Source organism: Hippichthys cyanospilos, chromosome 12 (assembly GCF_059441005.1).
Source record: "Hippichthys cyanospilos isolate Australia breed blue-spotted pipefish chromosome 12, RoL_Hcya_1.0, whole genome shotgun sequence".
NCBI classification, from domain to species: domain Eukaryota; kingdom Metazoa; phylum Chordata; class Actinopteri; order Syngnathiformes; family Syngnathidae; genus Hippichthys; species Hippichthys cyanospilos.
In genome coordinates this window covers 12,181,385-12,198,020 of record NC_142380.1, presented here as the reverse complement: position 1 = coordinate 12,198,020, position 16,636 = coordinate 12,181,385, and the positions used below count along the sequence as shown (strand labels likewise).

The 16,636-nt window shown below is 39.5% G+C and overlaps 1 protein-coding gene and 1 long non-coding RNA gene across 2 annotated transcripts in view; one reads left to right on the top strand and one right to left on the bottom strand.

Moving 5' to 3' along the window:
* cdh24b (cadherin 24, type 2b) overlaps positions 1 to 3,891 on the top strand; it is a 106,060-nt gene extending 102,169 nt beyond the window's left edge. The window contains exons 12-13 of the mRNA XM_088429248.1: positions 1,598 to 2,087; positions 2,818 to 3,891. Coding sequence (XP_088285374.1) covers positions 1,598 to 2,087; positions 2,818 to 3,798 — 1,471 coding nt within the window. The 3' untranslated portion in view covers positions 3,799 to 3,891. The remainder of the gene's footprint in view (positions 1 to 1,597; positions 2,088 to 2,817) is intronic.
* The window catches only part of LOC148414883 (uncharacterized), an 82,430-nt gene extending 69,368 nt beyond the window's left edge, over positions 1 to 13,062 (bottom strand). The window contains exon 1 of the long non-coding RNA XR_015867433.1: positions 12,970 to 13,062. This is a non-coding gene — a long non-coding RNA (uncharacterized LOC148414883). The remainder of the gene's footprint in view (positions 1 to 12,969) is intronic.
* Between the last annotated feature and the right edge of the window lie 3,574 nt (positions 13,063 to 16,636).

The following is a 16,636-nucleotide window of genomic DNA, read 5'->3' as shown; positions in this document are numbered from 1 at the left end:
CTTTTATTGTCATAGCACAGGTGTAATAACATTTACCATTAAAAAACATTTACATTTAACAACAACAACATTTACCAAGAACACATAACATAAAACTGTGTCATTCCCAAGTATGAGTTGTTTTTAAAGCGGTAATAGATGAAATAATTATGCACATTACATTTAAGTTATGTAAGTTTGAGTTTTTTGTTTCCTACAGACACTTTTGCTCTGGGATCACTGTGCTAAAACTAGCTGACAGGTTTGAGCATTAGTTGTTGGTGTTATTTTTTATTTATTTATTTAGTTAGTTAGTTAGTTTTTTGGCCTAATTCAATGGAAATTACTTAAGGAAGATTTCCATTAAGAAAGGCACCATTATTGTGCAAGGAAAGAAAGCACTGGACCGTGCAGCGTGGCTTAGTGGTCGTTTAGTCATCTCCCAACTGAGTGCTTGTGGGTTCAATTCCTGACCATTGTGACCATGCCCCCCATGCTGTGTCATCAGTAGGTAAATAGTATTCATTGAAAGTACCTTGTTTACCCAAGGTTAAAAAAAAAAGGGCTATGTAAGTGAAAGGCTTTTTACCATTTGGGCATTTCAAGAAAATCATCGTGGACTTATTAAGCAACTTGAGGGAGCAAGCTGGTTTGCTCTAATAATGGCATAAAAAAGATTTCTTTAAAATGCATCCCTTCAAACCAGCAACTAGTAACAAGCCACTGATGAGCAGCAAGCAGTGATTTGAAGCTGCTGGTGTCTCTGGAGTCCCAATAACCTTCTCTATGCAGATTCCTTTCATGTTTTGCAGTCAGACATAAATCTGTGTGTTGGACACTCTTAATCAATGACACAAGAAAAACTCTTTGCAGTGAGCTAGATCTGCATGAGCATTAATTTGTAAACACTTTTCTAAACTTATGAATTCCATGCAACAATAGCATTTTCGAGTGTGTTTTGATGGCTGCCATGTTCCAACAAGGTTGCAATGTCAGCAAGGATGGGTCATAGTGATACTTTGGGGTAGAATAATGGTAATATTGTATAAACCCACTAAGCAGATATGAGTTATTAGTCCCAGGCAGAAACTACCCTTAGTTTAAATTGTTGTTTACTATATTTTTTGGACTCTTAAGGCACACTTAAATTCATTTAACATTCTCAAAAAACAATAGAGGGCTTTATATTCAATTGCACCTTATATATGGATGTCAAATTTAATTTGAATATATTTGGACTCATTTTCTATACTGGTTTTCCCCCCTTTATTGTGTAATCATTTTCTATGTAAGGGGTTATAAGCCACTGTGTCCCAAATATGACATTTAAAAAAGAAAAAAAAAAGGCTTTGTTGAGGCAGCCCTTTAAAATCCCATACATATTACAGTCCAAAAATATTGTACATTATTGTTTTGGAATGTAATGCCTAAAAACGTAGTGTATCCCAATAAACAGATACAGTATTGCAATTATTCCATTTGTTTAAAAGTACGTCGAAGTAAATAATGTCAAAATTGCTAAAACGCTTAGTTCACGATCCCTCTTTTAGATTGGATGTAATTGAAAGTCCAAAAACTCAGGAGGTTATTGAGTTGAATGTGATTTTGTGTGTTCCAGACGCTACACCCAACGTAGCCAGGATAAAAGTCGCACCTGTAGTTGGGCTCAGAATCCAGTTGTTGATCACAACTACTCGGGGCCGGGAGGCCCTTTTTATGGTCGCCTCTGCTACAGCAGCCACACATTACCAGTTCTACGCCGCACACCAGGCGAAACATTTGAACCAGGCCTGGCAGAGCTTGGATATCGCTTTCCTGGAAGCCAACCCGACCATTCACTCGTCATCCAAAACCAGGGCGCCATGGTTGGCCCTATAGAGTCAGGGGCTGTATACATAACCCCCACAGATCTCAGCACAGGAAGCCGAACAGCAAGTCATGCGGGGAGCCGCGATGGGACTGCAACGCAGAGTGGTGTGAGCACATCGGATGAAGGAACGCCTCGGACTACTGACAGCCAGGAGAAACGGCGAGGGATGGGAACATCAAGCAACTGTACTGAGGAGAGCTGTGACGACAAAGTCACCCACAGTCATGACATGGACTGGGTAAGCATTACAGACATTTTTTTTTTTTTTTATAAAGGTAAATAAAGATTTGTGTAGTTTACTTATCACATTCCATTCATCATCTGTTGCTGGCACTGAATTTAAATTTAACAATGGACAATTTAACGGTGCCTTTTTTTTTATTGTTTTGTGAGTTAACCAAATACACACACGGCTGAGTAAAGAAGTAATTAAGGAAATATGAAATCATGATTAGGTTGGGGTTGAGCTCATTGTTATTTCAGTGATCACAGAACAGTAATATGTTTCATCTCGTGCAATATTTCCGTGAGGTTCAAGACAAGGCTGAGAGTGGTGATGAGTCAGGCTTGTCAGCACATTTCTTTCCTGCTGTTCATTATCTTTTCTGTGTTGTGTTTTATTCATTAGGCCAAAGCACATCTCCGTAGTCCTTAGCGTCACTCATCTCTGTAGTTCTTAGCTTTATTTAATTTTCGAATATTTTAGCTCTTAATCACTCCATTTCACTCTCGCAACGCAGTGTTATTTTTTTCTAGTGTTCAATGAATCTATCTTTGGGTTATTCCTACTCTTGACTTCTGTTTGACTCTATTCTACCTCTCCTATTGTCTCAAATATTATTGCCATCACTCTTGTTCCCCCATCTTGCCAAATAATCCACCCTACTTAATCCACTTTGACATCACAGTACTTTAGCCTACCCCAGCCCCGAACTGAAACCAGTCGTGCTCACCTACATCCCCTCCAGGTGCAGTCGGAGACACTACCGAGGGAGCATAACCTGGTCCTGACACGATCCGGCTCCGTGATTGGCCACGGTCATGGCGTGGGTGGCTGGGTGTGTGATTCGGCCACCCTCCCTATAGCCGGGCGCAAGGCCTCCCGTGTTGGCCTGTCCCCAAAAGTTGCTGAGTCTGAATGCAGCGCTGGAGCTGGAGGAAGCGGAAATGGAAGTGGAACAACCCCCAGCGATGGACAACAGAAAGCTGCCAACCTTCGCAACTATGCCACCGTGTTACAGGGGGAGTTACACAGGCAGAAGGAGCCCCCAAGCGGTTTAGAGAGAGGCGGACTAGAGATGGGGAGCAACTTTGTAGTGGCAAGGCAAGAAAGAGAAGGTGGTGGGATATCATTGACTGGTAGTCCCTCTGTCTACCCAGAATCACCTGGCTTGATTGGAGACTGGCGTGATCGGGTGGCTTTAGGTGGCTATGTGTTGGCAAGAATGGATATGACCCCTCAGCTTTTGCCCTTCCCCGGTCAGCCCCGAGGAGCTTATGGGGGAGTGCTGGGCATTGGCCCCAGCTGGGTTCCGGGTATTGAGGCCACCAGAGCAGCACCAGGGAGTGGAGGTCCCCCTTTGGCTCTGAGGGTAGGCGAATTCCTACGCTTACGTCTTGCCCAGGTCACCTTTGACCCCTCACAACCACCGTATGACTCGGTGCAGATCTATGGGCTGGAAGGTACCGGGTCCCGGGCCGGATCCCTGAGCTCACTTGAGAGCGAAGGAGAGAAGGATACAGATAAGGAGGACTGGGGCGCCGGATTGGAAGAGTGGGGGCCCCAGTTCCACAAGTTAGCTCAACTCTTCCAAGACCGAGACAAACAGAAAGACGAAAAGGAAAAAGTTGAAGATAGTGCCAAAGAGGAGAAAGAGGAGCCAGATAAAAGAGGGGGGAAAAAGAGGGAGAGAGGGCTCGATACGAAGGGAAAGACCGAGGAAGGATAAAGAATAAAAATAGAGGTAAAGGGGAGAAAGCGGAAGGGAGGGAAGAGAATGATGAAAAGACTACCACGACTAGACTAATGCGAAGAGAAGTTAAAGGGGAGAAAGATGAAGAGGCAAAGTAATAAAAAGAGACAGAGAAAAATGAGCCCAGGGACGGTGAAGAAAGCGAGGGAAGGGGAGGGAGTGATTGATGTAATTTAAAGCAATAAGTGTTGAAGCGCTGATATGGTTGAGCACAGATAGTGAGACAATGCAGAGGATGCTTCTGATGGCAGCGCCAACTATTTGTTAAAACCTAGGACAAAGAAAAACAACCCAAATAAACAATACACAATTGAATTCGGCATGTACTGTACATGTGAAATGTCAAACAGCAGGAGACACAAGTTGTCGTTTAGTTGTGTGTTTAAGAGGTCAGTGAGAAAGTAGGAATAAATTTGTGATTATATTTTGTGAGCATACCTATGAGTGTTCTGTATATGTTAAAGACATAGCCGTCCATTCCGAATTCTCAAAAATTGGCTAAAGAAAAATGAATATACAGTGGTACCTTGCCTTGCGAGTTTTGTTTGTCCCGTGACCGCGCAACTTAAATCACTCAGTTGTTAAAATCAATTTTCCCCATTGAAATTGAAGCAACCTTCAATAATCTGTTCCAGCACCCGAAAAGAAAAAATGGTAGTCACGGGCAGGGGTCACCAACCTTTTTGAAACTGAAATACTTCCTGACTACTGGTTGCAAAGAGATTCCAGTCAGATACGGTCTTCTGAAATCAATGTTATACTTTATTGACAATTAGTAATAGTCGCTGCTGTGAATATATACATTAATTGATAAATTACAATATGTGACACAATTTTTTTAAAACGTTCCCGGTATTTGCATTTTCAAAGCTTTTTTTGCAACACATCCACAGGTTACTTACGTGTTGTTTGGAGGCTACCTCCATGCAGTTGGAGAGCCCTCACAAATATTGATCTTCATGAAAAAATACGGTAACACTCATCAACACATAACTTAGCCTATTGTGTCACCGGGAGCTGGAGCCTTTGTTTGAAAGGCAGTTGACACATATAAAATAGACAACCGATGTCAGGCGAATGTACCATGAATTCATCCATTAAAAATATGATTAAAGAGAATGTAACAAATTCAACGGTTTTTGTTTGTTTCTTTCTTTCTTTCTTTTTTTTAATCACAATGTCATGCTTCATTTCAATGGACGTGGTGCTACATGGAACAGTATAATATTATTGATACATTATAATTTTATTGATGAAACTAAAATAAAATGACCAAAGCTAATCTGCAGTAATATATATTTTCATGCCTGTGTGGCACTGGCTCGTAACTCGAAAACTCACAAGTTCAAACACTCATAAGTTGAGGTATCACTGTATATTCTTATGCCAATACAGTTCAGTAAATAGAATATGAACAGTTTTGTTTTGGAGATGTCTTTTGTAGGACTGGTTTTCGACAATTAGCTGTGTAATTACACACATATATACTTCAACATGCGTAACATTTCTAGTCGTTTCAATGCTATGTCACAGTTAATTTAAAATGAATCCAGTTTCAGACCTCAAAAGAAGCTTGTTAGCAACCATTACCCAAATAATATGTTGCAGTTTACTACTTAAAATTTTAAAGAAGCAGTACACTCCAAATTGCCCTTAGGTGTGTTTGGAAGTGTGAACGGTTGTTCGTCTTGTGCACCCTGCGATTGGCTGGCAACTAGTTCAGGGTCTGGACCACCTACTGCCCGAAGACAGCTGGGATTGGCTCCTGCATGCATGCGAACCGAGTGAGGAAAAGCGGCTAAGAAAATAGATGGATGGATGATTTATTCAGTATATCTGTATGATATATTCTTTTTTCTGGGTTGTATTCCTGGGTTACAATAAAATATGATGTCCTGGGCAAAGAAATTAAAATAGGATACTTCACATTGACTTGAAAATATATTTAAATATGAAGCGATAAGGGAACGAGAGATTGCTATATTTAGACCGAGGTTGTTGAGGAATGAGAGGACTGTAAAAGAAACGAAAAAGTTAATTCAATTTCCTACAGCCGAATTTCCTATAATTTTGAGCTTGCTGCTTCATTCTAAATGAAAATGATGAATCATCCAAATAACGGAAAAGACTCATTTCACTCAAAAAAAAAACCTTGTGAAAAGTTTTATGATTTTTTTTTTTTTTAATGATTTCAGGATGTGATAGCCCCCCCCCCCACCCCACCCCACGCACACACACGAACTCACACTCTCTCTTGTTTCCCATCTTTTAGTAGTTGAGTGTTGCTATGTTTACAAAGATACACACATAGGCACAAATGGAGCTCATTTACACTCTGAGGCTTTGATTGTACTACAGTCAGTTATAAAAGCAAACACATCTCCTTTACGGAGTAATGATAATTCCATTACTGATATCATAAATGTTTTATAGAAGAACTATTTTTTATGTATAAAAAAAACAGCCCTGTTGTCACACTTGATACATCTTGAGGACAATGAATGCATGACTTTTGATAAAGAATTTAAGAAAAAAAACATGTCTCCTCAAAATCCCAATTTAGAACTCATACTGCCCAAATGAACATCCTTGTATTTAAATAAAACCGATGACTCCAATTATTTTCTTGAAAAAGGTCAAGATGCAAGTGATTTTTCATCTTGAATGCACTTTCATACTGTGTAATAGATGACAGATTATGTTCAAGATTATAGTTGTCTTTATAAGATGTGGATTAAAGAAGTGATATCGTTTTTGACTATGTAAAAACATTTTAAATGTAAATAGCGCTGGAAATGATCGCAGAGAGAATGATGAATGGATTTTGTTTATCTTGATCAGAAGCAGAATTTATTGTACATGTCCAAATGGATCACTGTTAGGACTGTCTGACTGTATGTAGTGTAGATTAGAACCAAAACAACAAAACTGGATTCAACAGCCGTGTGGACTGAACATAGTGTATTCCTCATTTGTGCAAAGTGAATAGTACATTTTTTTTTTGCGACAACTGGGACTTTTGGCTGCTGAATGAAGTTTATTGTGCAAAGTATTAGTCTCTGGATGCTTCAGCACTGTCTGGTCCCACTGAGGAACCTTTTTGATGAAAAGGCAGTCAAGTGGATAGAAACTCTATTAAAATGCTAAAATCAAAATCCATCTTATGTAGTTTTCCCAATTAATACTTGGTTTTTAAGGGCATTGTCATCGTTGCTTGAGAAGTATGGGAATAGTTCATAGTTCACGTTATGAATACAGAGCTGAATGAAGAATAATGTAGGACAGGGATGCTCAATGTGTCGACCTTGGTTGACCGCCGAGGTGCCGTTTGTTGACCGCATAACATCACGCTACATGAGGAGAAAAGCTCAGCCAAAAAAAAAGAACTTAAAAGAAAAAAAGCATGGGTCGTGAGTCGCTTGATTGACATATTGGGCCAATTGATTAGCCAGATTGTCTCTGACCTTTGGGTCATGCACATGCAGATCTTTGGGTCACGCACATGAGCAAACAAGGGTGCCGAGCTCATTGCAATCGCACTACAACAGTGCTAAGCCAGTAAGCGAGGAAGTTACCATCAATGTTTGTCTCTCAGTGTGTTCTCGTTAAAAGGATTTTGAAAACACTTATTTTTTCACACAACATTCTTCAAAGGCGAAAGCTGCTGTCTTGTTCTGAGTTGTATCAAAAAGCCGCTTATTTGAAGCTTTTCATTGGCTTTTAATTGTTCACCATGTCTTTCTCATTGGCACACATTTTGAAGCCTTTCTCAACAACAAATCCTATCATGCATAGTCTTATACTTCTGGGCTACGGCAAGTAACAAAGGACAATAACAATTTTTGTTTTCCAAACAACAGCCGCAACTAACGCATTGTCATCTTTAAAGACAGGACTTTGAAAATAGGTGAAAATGTTATCAACAAAGAAAGCTCTGCAGTTGTCCAGAAGTAGTCACAGCACCCTGTAAAGCCATGGCTATGGATGTAACGCAGCCATTGTGGAATGACCTTGTGTTTCTCACCTCAGTTGGACGAATCTACAGACGTGAGTGACACAGCCCAGATGTGCATTTTCATTCGTATGGTGTTTACTAAACAGTGATGGCACTACTTGTTTAGTGATATCACTGCAAAAACAGAGCTATTCGTTTATTATATTGGTGCATTGGCTGCCAATCATTTTAGGTCACCCGTCCCAAATCCCCTCTTTCTCCTTGTAGATTACGGGAGGTTGGCTGCTTGAAAAGGAGATCTCAGAACAAAAAAGTTTTGGGCAGTAAGATCCCCATAAACAAATGGTGTCTGTGTTACTTTTCTCATGTTTACATGGACAATATTATTCCACTATCAACCCTCTGTCAATACACTGCAATGCAAACGCTGCTTTGTGATTACATGTGACAATCAAATTTGGGACAGTTGTTTCCAATGTCATTTTTGGCATTTTATTACATGTTTGAAAATCCATTTGAGTTTTTGTTATTTTACAATAGTTGTTAATCCTTTCTAATCTTGCTTTAACACATTTGAAAACATTAACATTCATTTCCTGGCAATGAGAAATAAGACATTTTGAAGCACTTGCTTTACTTGCAATGTTGAGATCTAAAGTGTGATTAAAGAACAGCAAAAACAGTACTTAATTTGGATTGGTTAAATGGTTATTTACAATATTATTACTGAATTGATTGTTGATGTTGATTAATGAGTTCTGTGTAATATTTTGGATGCTCGATTTGCAAAATAAAACTTTTAGGTAACAAATAACTTAACCAGTAAAAGCTGCAGAAAACCAACATTCAGAATTCAAATAGAAGTTGCAGTCAATGTTCAGTTGACCTCCACATGTTTGCGGTTCAACCAATAAAAGTTATAAAGTTTTGTGACCCTCCAGCACGGCATCGTACGGAAGCCACATGCACGCATAGCCGTGTGGATGATACACTGTACATGATCTTCCTGACCTTGAAGTAGGTCATCATGCCATCTGAACGTCGGCAATGAATTCAAATGTATTTCATCGTCAGTTCCAGTCTTTTTCTTTACTGAGTTTATTTCTACTTTTAATTTAATGCAGATCGGGACATACTAAATAGTTCCTTGATACGATTGGGTGCGTGAATGCTTATTCGTCTCTGTGTGCCCCGCACTTGGTTTACAAGCAGTTCAGGGTGTCCCCCGCCTATTGCCCGAAATCAACTGGAATAGGAAGCAGTAAGCCTGAATCCCTTGTGATGAGAAGCGCCTATAGAAAACGGATGGAGGGATATAATTAGGATTCATTCATGCTTTAAAACAAGTTGTGTCATGACAGTGTTTGTTTACGTTAGAGTAGCCCTTCACATTGCATAGTCAGTTGGATAAAAGTTAAAAAAAAAAAAGGTAAAGCCTTTTTAGTCATCATCGACTCTAACAATCGAATGTAAAAATAATAAAATGTAAATATAATGCAATGTTTTTATTTCTCAATGTGATTCACGTAACGTTTACATACTACTGATGACACATCACGTACGTGACAAATCAGTCTGTGACGTAGAGCTACCACCGCAAAAATCAAATTTGATCTTCATTTATTTGGCACGGTGGAAGACTGGCTAACACACCTCACAGTTCAGAGGTCCTGGGTTCGATTACCGGTTTTGCCCTTCCTATGTGGAGTTTGCATGTTCTCCCCATGCCCATGTGGGTAACCTATAGGAACGTCGGCTTACTCCCACAAAACCGAAAACATGCATGGTAGGTGTATTGGACACATCAAATTGTCCTTAGGTGTGTCAGTGGTTGGTCATTTCTTTATGCCCCGCAGTTGGCTGGCAACCAGTTCAGGGTATCCCCCGCCTATAACCCGGATACAGCTGGGATTGGCTCCAGCATGCCTGTGACCCTCGTGAGGACAAGTGGTTAAGACAACGGATGGATGGACACATTCACGAGTGGGTAGGCACCATCAACCTCACCTAACTAGAAGACATGTTGACAGTTGGACAGTCAACTGATTTAAACAAAAAAGTCAACTGATTTAAACAAAAAAAACGGATATATTTTTAACTCCTGACAATCAGCATTCTGAAATTGAATTCTCACTTTTCAACTGTTTACAGTAGGTAATAATCATACAAGATTTATGATTTTTTTTAGACTAGATGTCATATTAGTTTTTATTTGATTTATCAGTGCACATACGGTAGCTTCAAAAATTTAAAGCAAATATAAAATGTCATGAAAAATAACATTCCTCTCTGCCTTGTTGTAACGCATCCTCAATCTACTGCAGTCAAGTCTGTTGGGTCAACATACTATTTTTCTCTCACGCTGGTCAGACAACATGACAAATTATATAACCTCATAATAATTAATAACCTCATATACTGTAGGCTTGTCTAACATTTATCCGAGCCACCAATTCAAACAATGTATGAACCGGGTGGTAACTGGACCAATAAACAAACACATTTGGAAAATATGAGGGGTGTGGAACTTTGAGTACTTACAATGGACCAAAGTAATCACTACAAAGTTGATGCTAAACACGCTGCATGGCCATTAATAATATGTTTAGTCTGTTTATTTTCTCATGGATTTACCAACATGCTATTGACCTCGAAGTCAAAATGACCATGAAGTTTTGCAGTTTCTTGCATTTTTGTCACAGTCTCCATTTGACATGGACTCACACACAAATACACAAGGTAATTAGCTTAATTGAAGTGCATCAGTAAATGACTTGTATATTTGTGTTTTACACATTAATTGCACCACTCCTTATGGACAATTGGCTCCAGGTCCTTCATATCTGCTTATTGGTCTAATTCAAACACAAGCACTGTCTGATTGGTGAAAATCAAAGCAATACATCTCTGGAGGTATGCTGCACGACAACAAATAAAACCACATGACAAAAATGATTATTAAACCCTGTTATCAAGATTCATTGATTCCATCTGAGGTGATGTGATTAATAAATTGTGTTGAACTGAATAAAAGAATGAATACTGCGGCTCCCCGCGGGTCTTGCAGCTCCAGAGTAACTGATGAGATTGTTTTATACAGGAAGTCTAGAACATCGGACAAAGTCAGGATTCCTGCAAATAAATATGAAGGTTCCTGTTTGAATGTCATTCTGTATGTCATCCAGAGCCTTTTAATGAAACCTTGTCATAGAGATCCAATTGGTTTTACATCCCCACTTTGTGTCATGGCTCCCGCACGATGATACAGTTCTACAATTGTGTGCTGTACAAAGTGTATTTATTTCCGTTGTACTTTTTCTTTTTGTAAATTTGAATAAAAAAGGAACTATTTCAAAGAGATGAATCAAGCCCACCTCGTGCTTCTTCTGCTGTCTCCTGAATTTTTGGATAATCAGAGTTCTGCTGCTTCAATTTGCTACATAGTGTGAGTGTGTGCATATGTGTGTGCGTGTGTGTGTGTGTGTGTGTGTGTATCGTATGGGTAGATAAATAGCAAGAAAACAACCGAGAGAGCTGTGGAGCGCATGCAAATGTGTCCTCACAAGTCTTTTGAGTATAAGGGTGTGTCTTTTTGAATTGGCCCCTTGAAATTTCCAAACCATAGACTGTATGAATGTGTGTCTGACTGATGATGTGTCTGCAGGATGAAGGAGAAACATATCTGTTCTGATCCACAGATTCAGGGGATGTGGGGACTGTGATAGAGGGCCGAGTTCTACAAAGCATCGAAGCTTTCGAACGAAGGTCGAGGATTGTTCAATGGCACAATGAAAAACGTAAAAAATGTTAAACGCCAGAATCGGCAGCACACATTCTGAATGGAAATGTGACGCAAAGTCTAATATGTAACTCTGGAGAGCTCATTCTGCAACATTCTTTACAAATGATGCTTGAGGGGATGTGCACTATTGCTGTGCGACTCAATGGCTCCCTAAAAAGATTTATTAAAACAATCACATGCGAAGGGGGGGATTATTTCTACATGTTGGTTGAGAAAATGATCGCGTTAGCTGGGTCGCCGCTTGATTACAATGATAATACCCGCCTCAAGTCAGAAACAAGAGGCAGATACAGAGAAGCATATTAGCAGTTAATATGCAAGAATATTGCATTGCATCAAACTGTATTTGTGAATGGGTTTGAAATGAAACAGCAGTGTGCAGAAGAAACCTGTTATACTGAGGGGGGGGGGGGAGGGGGGTGTAGAGAGCGAGAGGGAAGAAATAAAAAAGGAGAGATAGGGTGAGCAAAAGGGAGAGAGAGGAGCAGAGAGGGTGGGCAGAGAGAGAGAGAGAGAGAGAAATATCCTAAATATGAGATTCATAAGTTGGGTGGAGACAGCATGTCTAAAAAGGATGGAAAGTAATTTGGAGGCAAAACACAGCTTTGACTTCTCTGACCGGCTGTCTGCTACACACACACACACACACACGCATACACATGCACGCAAACGCTGCCACCAAACTGATAAAACATATTCACCTGGAACCAAACAACATTCTTATCGATTTACAACTCCTATAGGTATGTTTATCAGTCTCCCTCAAGCATCAACATCGCAATGCAGCATTCTAGGTGAGATACGCCGTCATCGCACTGTCAATAATTACTGCATGCATAATTGATCATAGCATAATGGCAACAGTGGAGATAAAATGTACTCTGCGTACAGATGGGAATGACACTGTAGTTGTGACTCAAATACACACATACACACACTTTTTCATCGTCCTGTTTGATTGCATCACATGACTCTCAGGTTGGTGTGTGGCTGTTGTGTGTGTGTACTGAATTCAAGTACATAGAGATTCTTCATTCTGTTTGAACCTTACTCTGAATCCCTCTGGCAATTCTGCATCGTGGAAATGTGTGTCTCACTAAGTGTGTGTGGGAGTCTGTACACTTGCACCCATTCGTATCTGTATTTCACTAATAATTGTCAGCTTTTCAGGTCAGTATGAGCTTTTAGAGAATTTTCGACATTCAGCAAACAGGTAGTACAGTAAGACAATTTTGACGTCCGACCTGTCAAGTACAATGTTAAATATTTATTATACATACACAATGTAGCCAACCAAGCAACTTGATATTTGACCTTTTAAACGGTCCATATCTTGAGGTTTTAAACTTTCCACAGTTAGGTATAAGCATATAAAATGATGGAATCTTACCTTTGGTGCAATGGAAATTCAATTCCTTATGAAAGATGAGGTTTTGGGTGGCTGGATTTCTAACCAGGAAGTAAAACGGTTTGTTGATTGAAATCCCTCCTCTCACCATCTGGATGCTGCACCCTTTTCATAACGCCGTTCTAAAGCTGACTGCCACGAAGAAACAAAGAAGCTAATGTTGTAGCGATCATGAATGGAATTCAGAGGCTTAATGAATTAAGAAGACAAAAACAGGCATTTTACTGACATTGAAATGAACCGGAGTTGCCAACAATGCAAAAGACGTGTCTGCGGAGCAGACAGTAACATGCGTTCTTCCTATCAAATCGGTCGCCTCGATAAACCACTACTCATCACAACAGTTACGCCCGCAGGTGAATTGTAGGCTATACTAAAACATTTGTTGTCCGGCCATGTGCTCCCAAACACACATTTTCGCCACTTGGACATGTTCTATAGTAAAACTTTGTAACTAGTAAATCGAACGTTGAGGTTTACTTGGCTGACTCGGTGCAGAATCTCCCCGACTCCAGAATAAAACCAATAGTAAAAAAAAAAAAAATAACTACAGTAAATTAACAAGGTACCTCCAAACCTTAGTATCACAATTTCTTCATTTTTTATTTAATCACCACTAATCTATACTATTTTAGTTATCAAACACATGTTGTTGGTGTTTTATGATTGACAATGCTCTTTATGACAATGTAATCTTAACAAATGAACCTAACATGCTGTTCAGGGTCTCCTGAAAAGTGATGACCTTTGAAGTACAAAGATTGCTCCCAATTTCAACAATATAGGTTAACACTTCTTGTAAGAGTAATAATATTTTTGTAGGAAAACATTTCATAAAACAAACACCGATGACAAACACCAGAAACGGCGTCTGTCTTCTCATGTCCGATTATGGAGCCAGTATCTTGTGAATAAATTGCCGACTCCAAATAGCAGAGCACCTGTTGTCAGAATTTCAATTATGTATGCATCTTAAATTAATAAAGGTGATAACAATATGTTCAATGACTTGATTCCCAAATTTTCTCACACACACAATTGACATAATTATAAATAAAATTTGATCACATCCACCACACATATCAGCGGAGATTAGAATCCATCTGCCTATACCTCAAATTCATCACAATCACAGTAAGCCACCTGCTGCAAAGTTGGAAAGGCAGGTGTAAAGTGTTGTCTACTTTCAGCCACCAAATTGTCAGGTGTACTGGAGACCTATATAAGTAAATGCCCTTGGTCAACCGGAATGCCTGGCATGCAGCAGGGCGATTTGCCAACTTCTCATACAGACTAAGTGAGACTTGCACCCGCACGAAAATCAAGATATGCCAGTTTTTAAGCCCAAGCGCATATGCGTTATCTCCGAATAATGAGCCCTATGTATTAATGTCCCCTGACTCAAAACATTTTTAAATGATGATGTGTAATTATAATTGTACTTTATAATTACAATGCAGTCAACTTTGCCAGCATTAACATCTCTTCGGTGACTAACAAAACCTGATGCAGACCTAAATGAGTCACTGAGGCAATAATGATATTGTTGAGCAAATGACCTCTCATGTAATATTGCTCCAGTGATCTTCACCTCCTCATCCCTGATGTTCTATCCTCACCTCCACTTAGTCCCGCTTCCTCATACTCTCTCGCTCAAGCGTTTAGCTCTTCAGAGTTCACTGACTCATTAGAAGTGGAAAATTAAATCTTCATTAACAATCTTAATTAGAGTTCGATCTCTCCATACAAAGCCGACAGGGAATCCATAGTGTAACAGGGGAAAACCTGGAGTGGGAGTTGGTTTCAGCTTGGTGGGGGAGGATTAGAAGGGTAATTAGTGAAAGAGAACATCGGGGTAAAATACACTGAAGGTATTTACACCTTGGAAGCATGACAAATGGAAAATGAAAGAGGTGAATTATTGAACTGCACCCCCAATTGATCATAGGGGAGAAAGCCAATGACCAATATTGGAGGTATGCAACTTTCATCGTGTTAGTAAAGGCATTCAAGTTGGAAGAAAGTCTGAAAATTTTCACAAACCCTCCTTGAACTTGATACTTGTCTCACTTTCTGGCTGTGCTTCTCAATTATATTTTGCCAAGCACCCCCTAGGACAGAGAAAACTTTTCACCCCCTCCCTCTCAATGTACCGTCTATAAATAAGATTATTATCTATAAAAATGATCTATAAAAAAATTATATCTAAACCTGTATCCTTTTTCAGCAATTGTTAATTATTTTTACAGCATTTATACATGTTACAGCTGTCTAAAACTGAAAAAAATAAGTGCATCAAAGTCCCTGAAACTCAAAAAAAGGAAAGAAAAAATAAAATTATTTTATTGGAACTACACTTCACATGACAAAAACAAAAACAAAGCCATTTTCCCTGAGATCACCCCCAACCTTCTTTTTTTTTTTTTATTTGTCTTGAGCCACTGCTGTCAGCATTTCTATTGATATTGGCCCTCCTAAGAGAAAACATCAAAATCCTTTTGGCTTCACATCAGTACGGAAGAGTTCAGAAAACGAGCCCATCCGGTTCACAAAACCAAAAAACAAATAAATAAAAATGAAAAGGCAGCCCCCCCCTTCGCCCTGCAGAACATTATTTTTTTTAGCTGTCCACCTGATGCTTTCTTCACTGAAAAAAGTAACGCTACATAATGGCCAAGGGGTAAGGGCAGAAGATAGTGTCTGGACCTTGATTTCATTTATCTGCTTTGCGTGGCCTCCAGGGTGCCAAGCTGGCCCATTGCTACAAGCAAGGTGATCATATCTGAGGTAATGTTGTGGCAGCTGAAGATTTAGGAGGGAAATGTGTGTGTGTGAGTGTGTGCGTGTGCGCGCGTGTGAGTGCATGTGTGCAAGAGTCTTTGTTTGTATTATAGTGTCCTACTGGACAGCTCATCAGCAGAAACAAAAAAAAACAACAACAGTGACATTATACCAAATTAGATATTCATAAATCCACAGAGAGAAATTGTTTGTTCGCTTGTCATATCACATTTTTTTAATTTGCCAGTGATGTGAATTGAAACATGAGGGCGGATAATATGCCGCAAGTAATATTTTCATGGGGATTTCCTCTGTGTGAAATGCCTGTCCTTTAGATTGATTTATTAGATGTGCTAAGATGAATAAGAAAAAGTTGACAGAAATTTAGGATGCAGTGGCAAAGACACATTACAATGGCAACATGACTGTCATAAATGGCATTGATCCCGGTGAAATAGTCCACCTCCATTAATAATGTTTGTATTTGTTCAAATAATTGATCTGTAACATGTCTATGATTTTGTGGGCACGACCGTGCATTCTTCAGTAGCTGTGCAATGAGAGTCATGCTGCTTTTGCGCCTGGGTAAACTATATAATCACAAGAAGATAATCAAGAACTGAGGGATTTTGAAAATGGGCACTCGGGTCAGCTATACACTTAATAGGTTTGATACCTGGTACGATTCATGGCAGTTTCAGAAGGATTGTAAAATATTTGAAAGCAGCCTGTACGAAGTTATAGCCAAGAAGATGTGATTATGAATGCATTTTCATGTGTGGGTGTTTGCCCTTGGCCAGCAAACGTGGAATTTTATCAAACGAGTTGCCCTAGATCAGAAGTATTCCAACTCTAGCCAGTGAGGCCA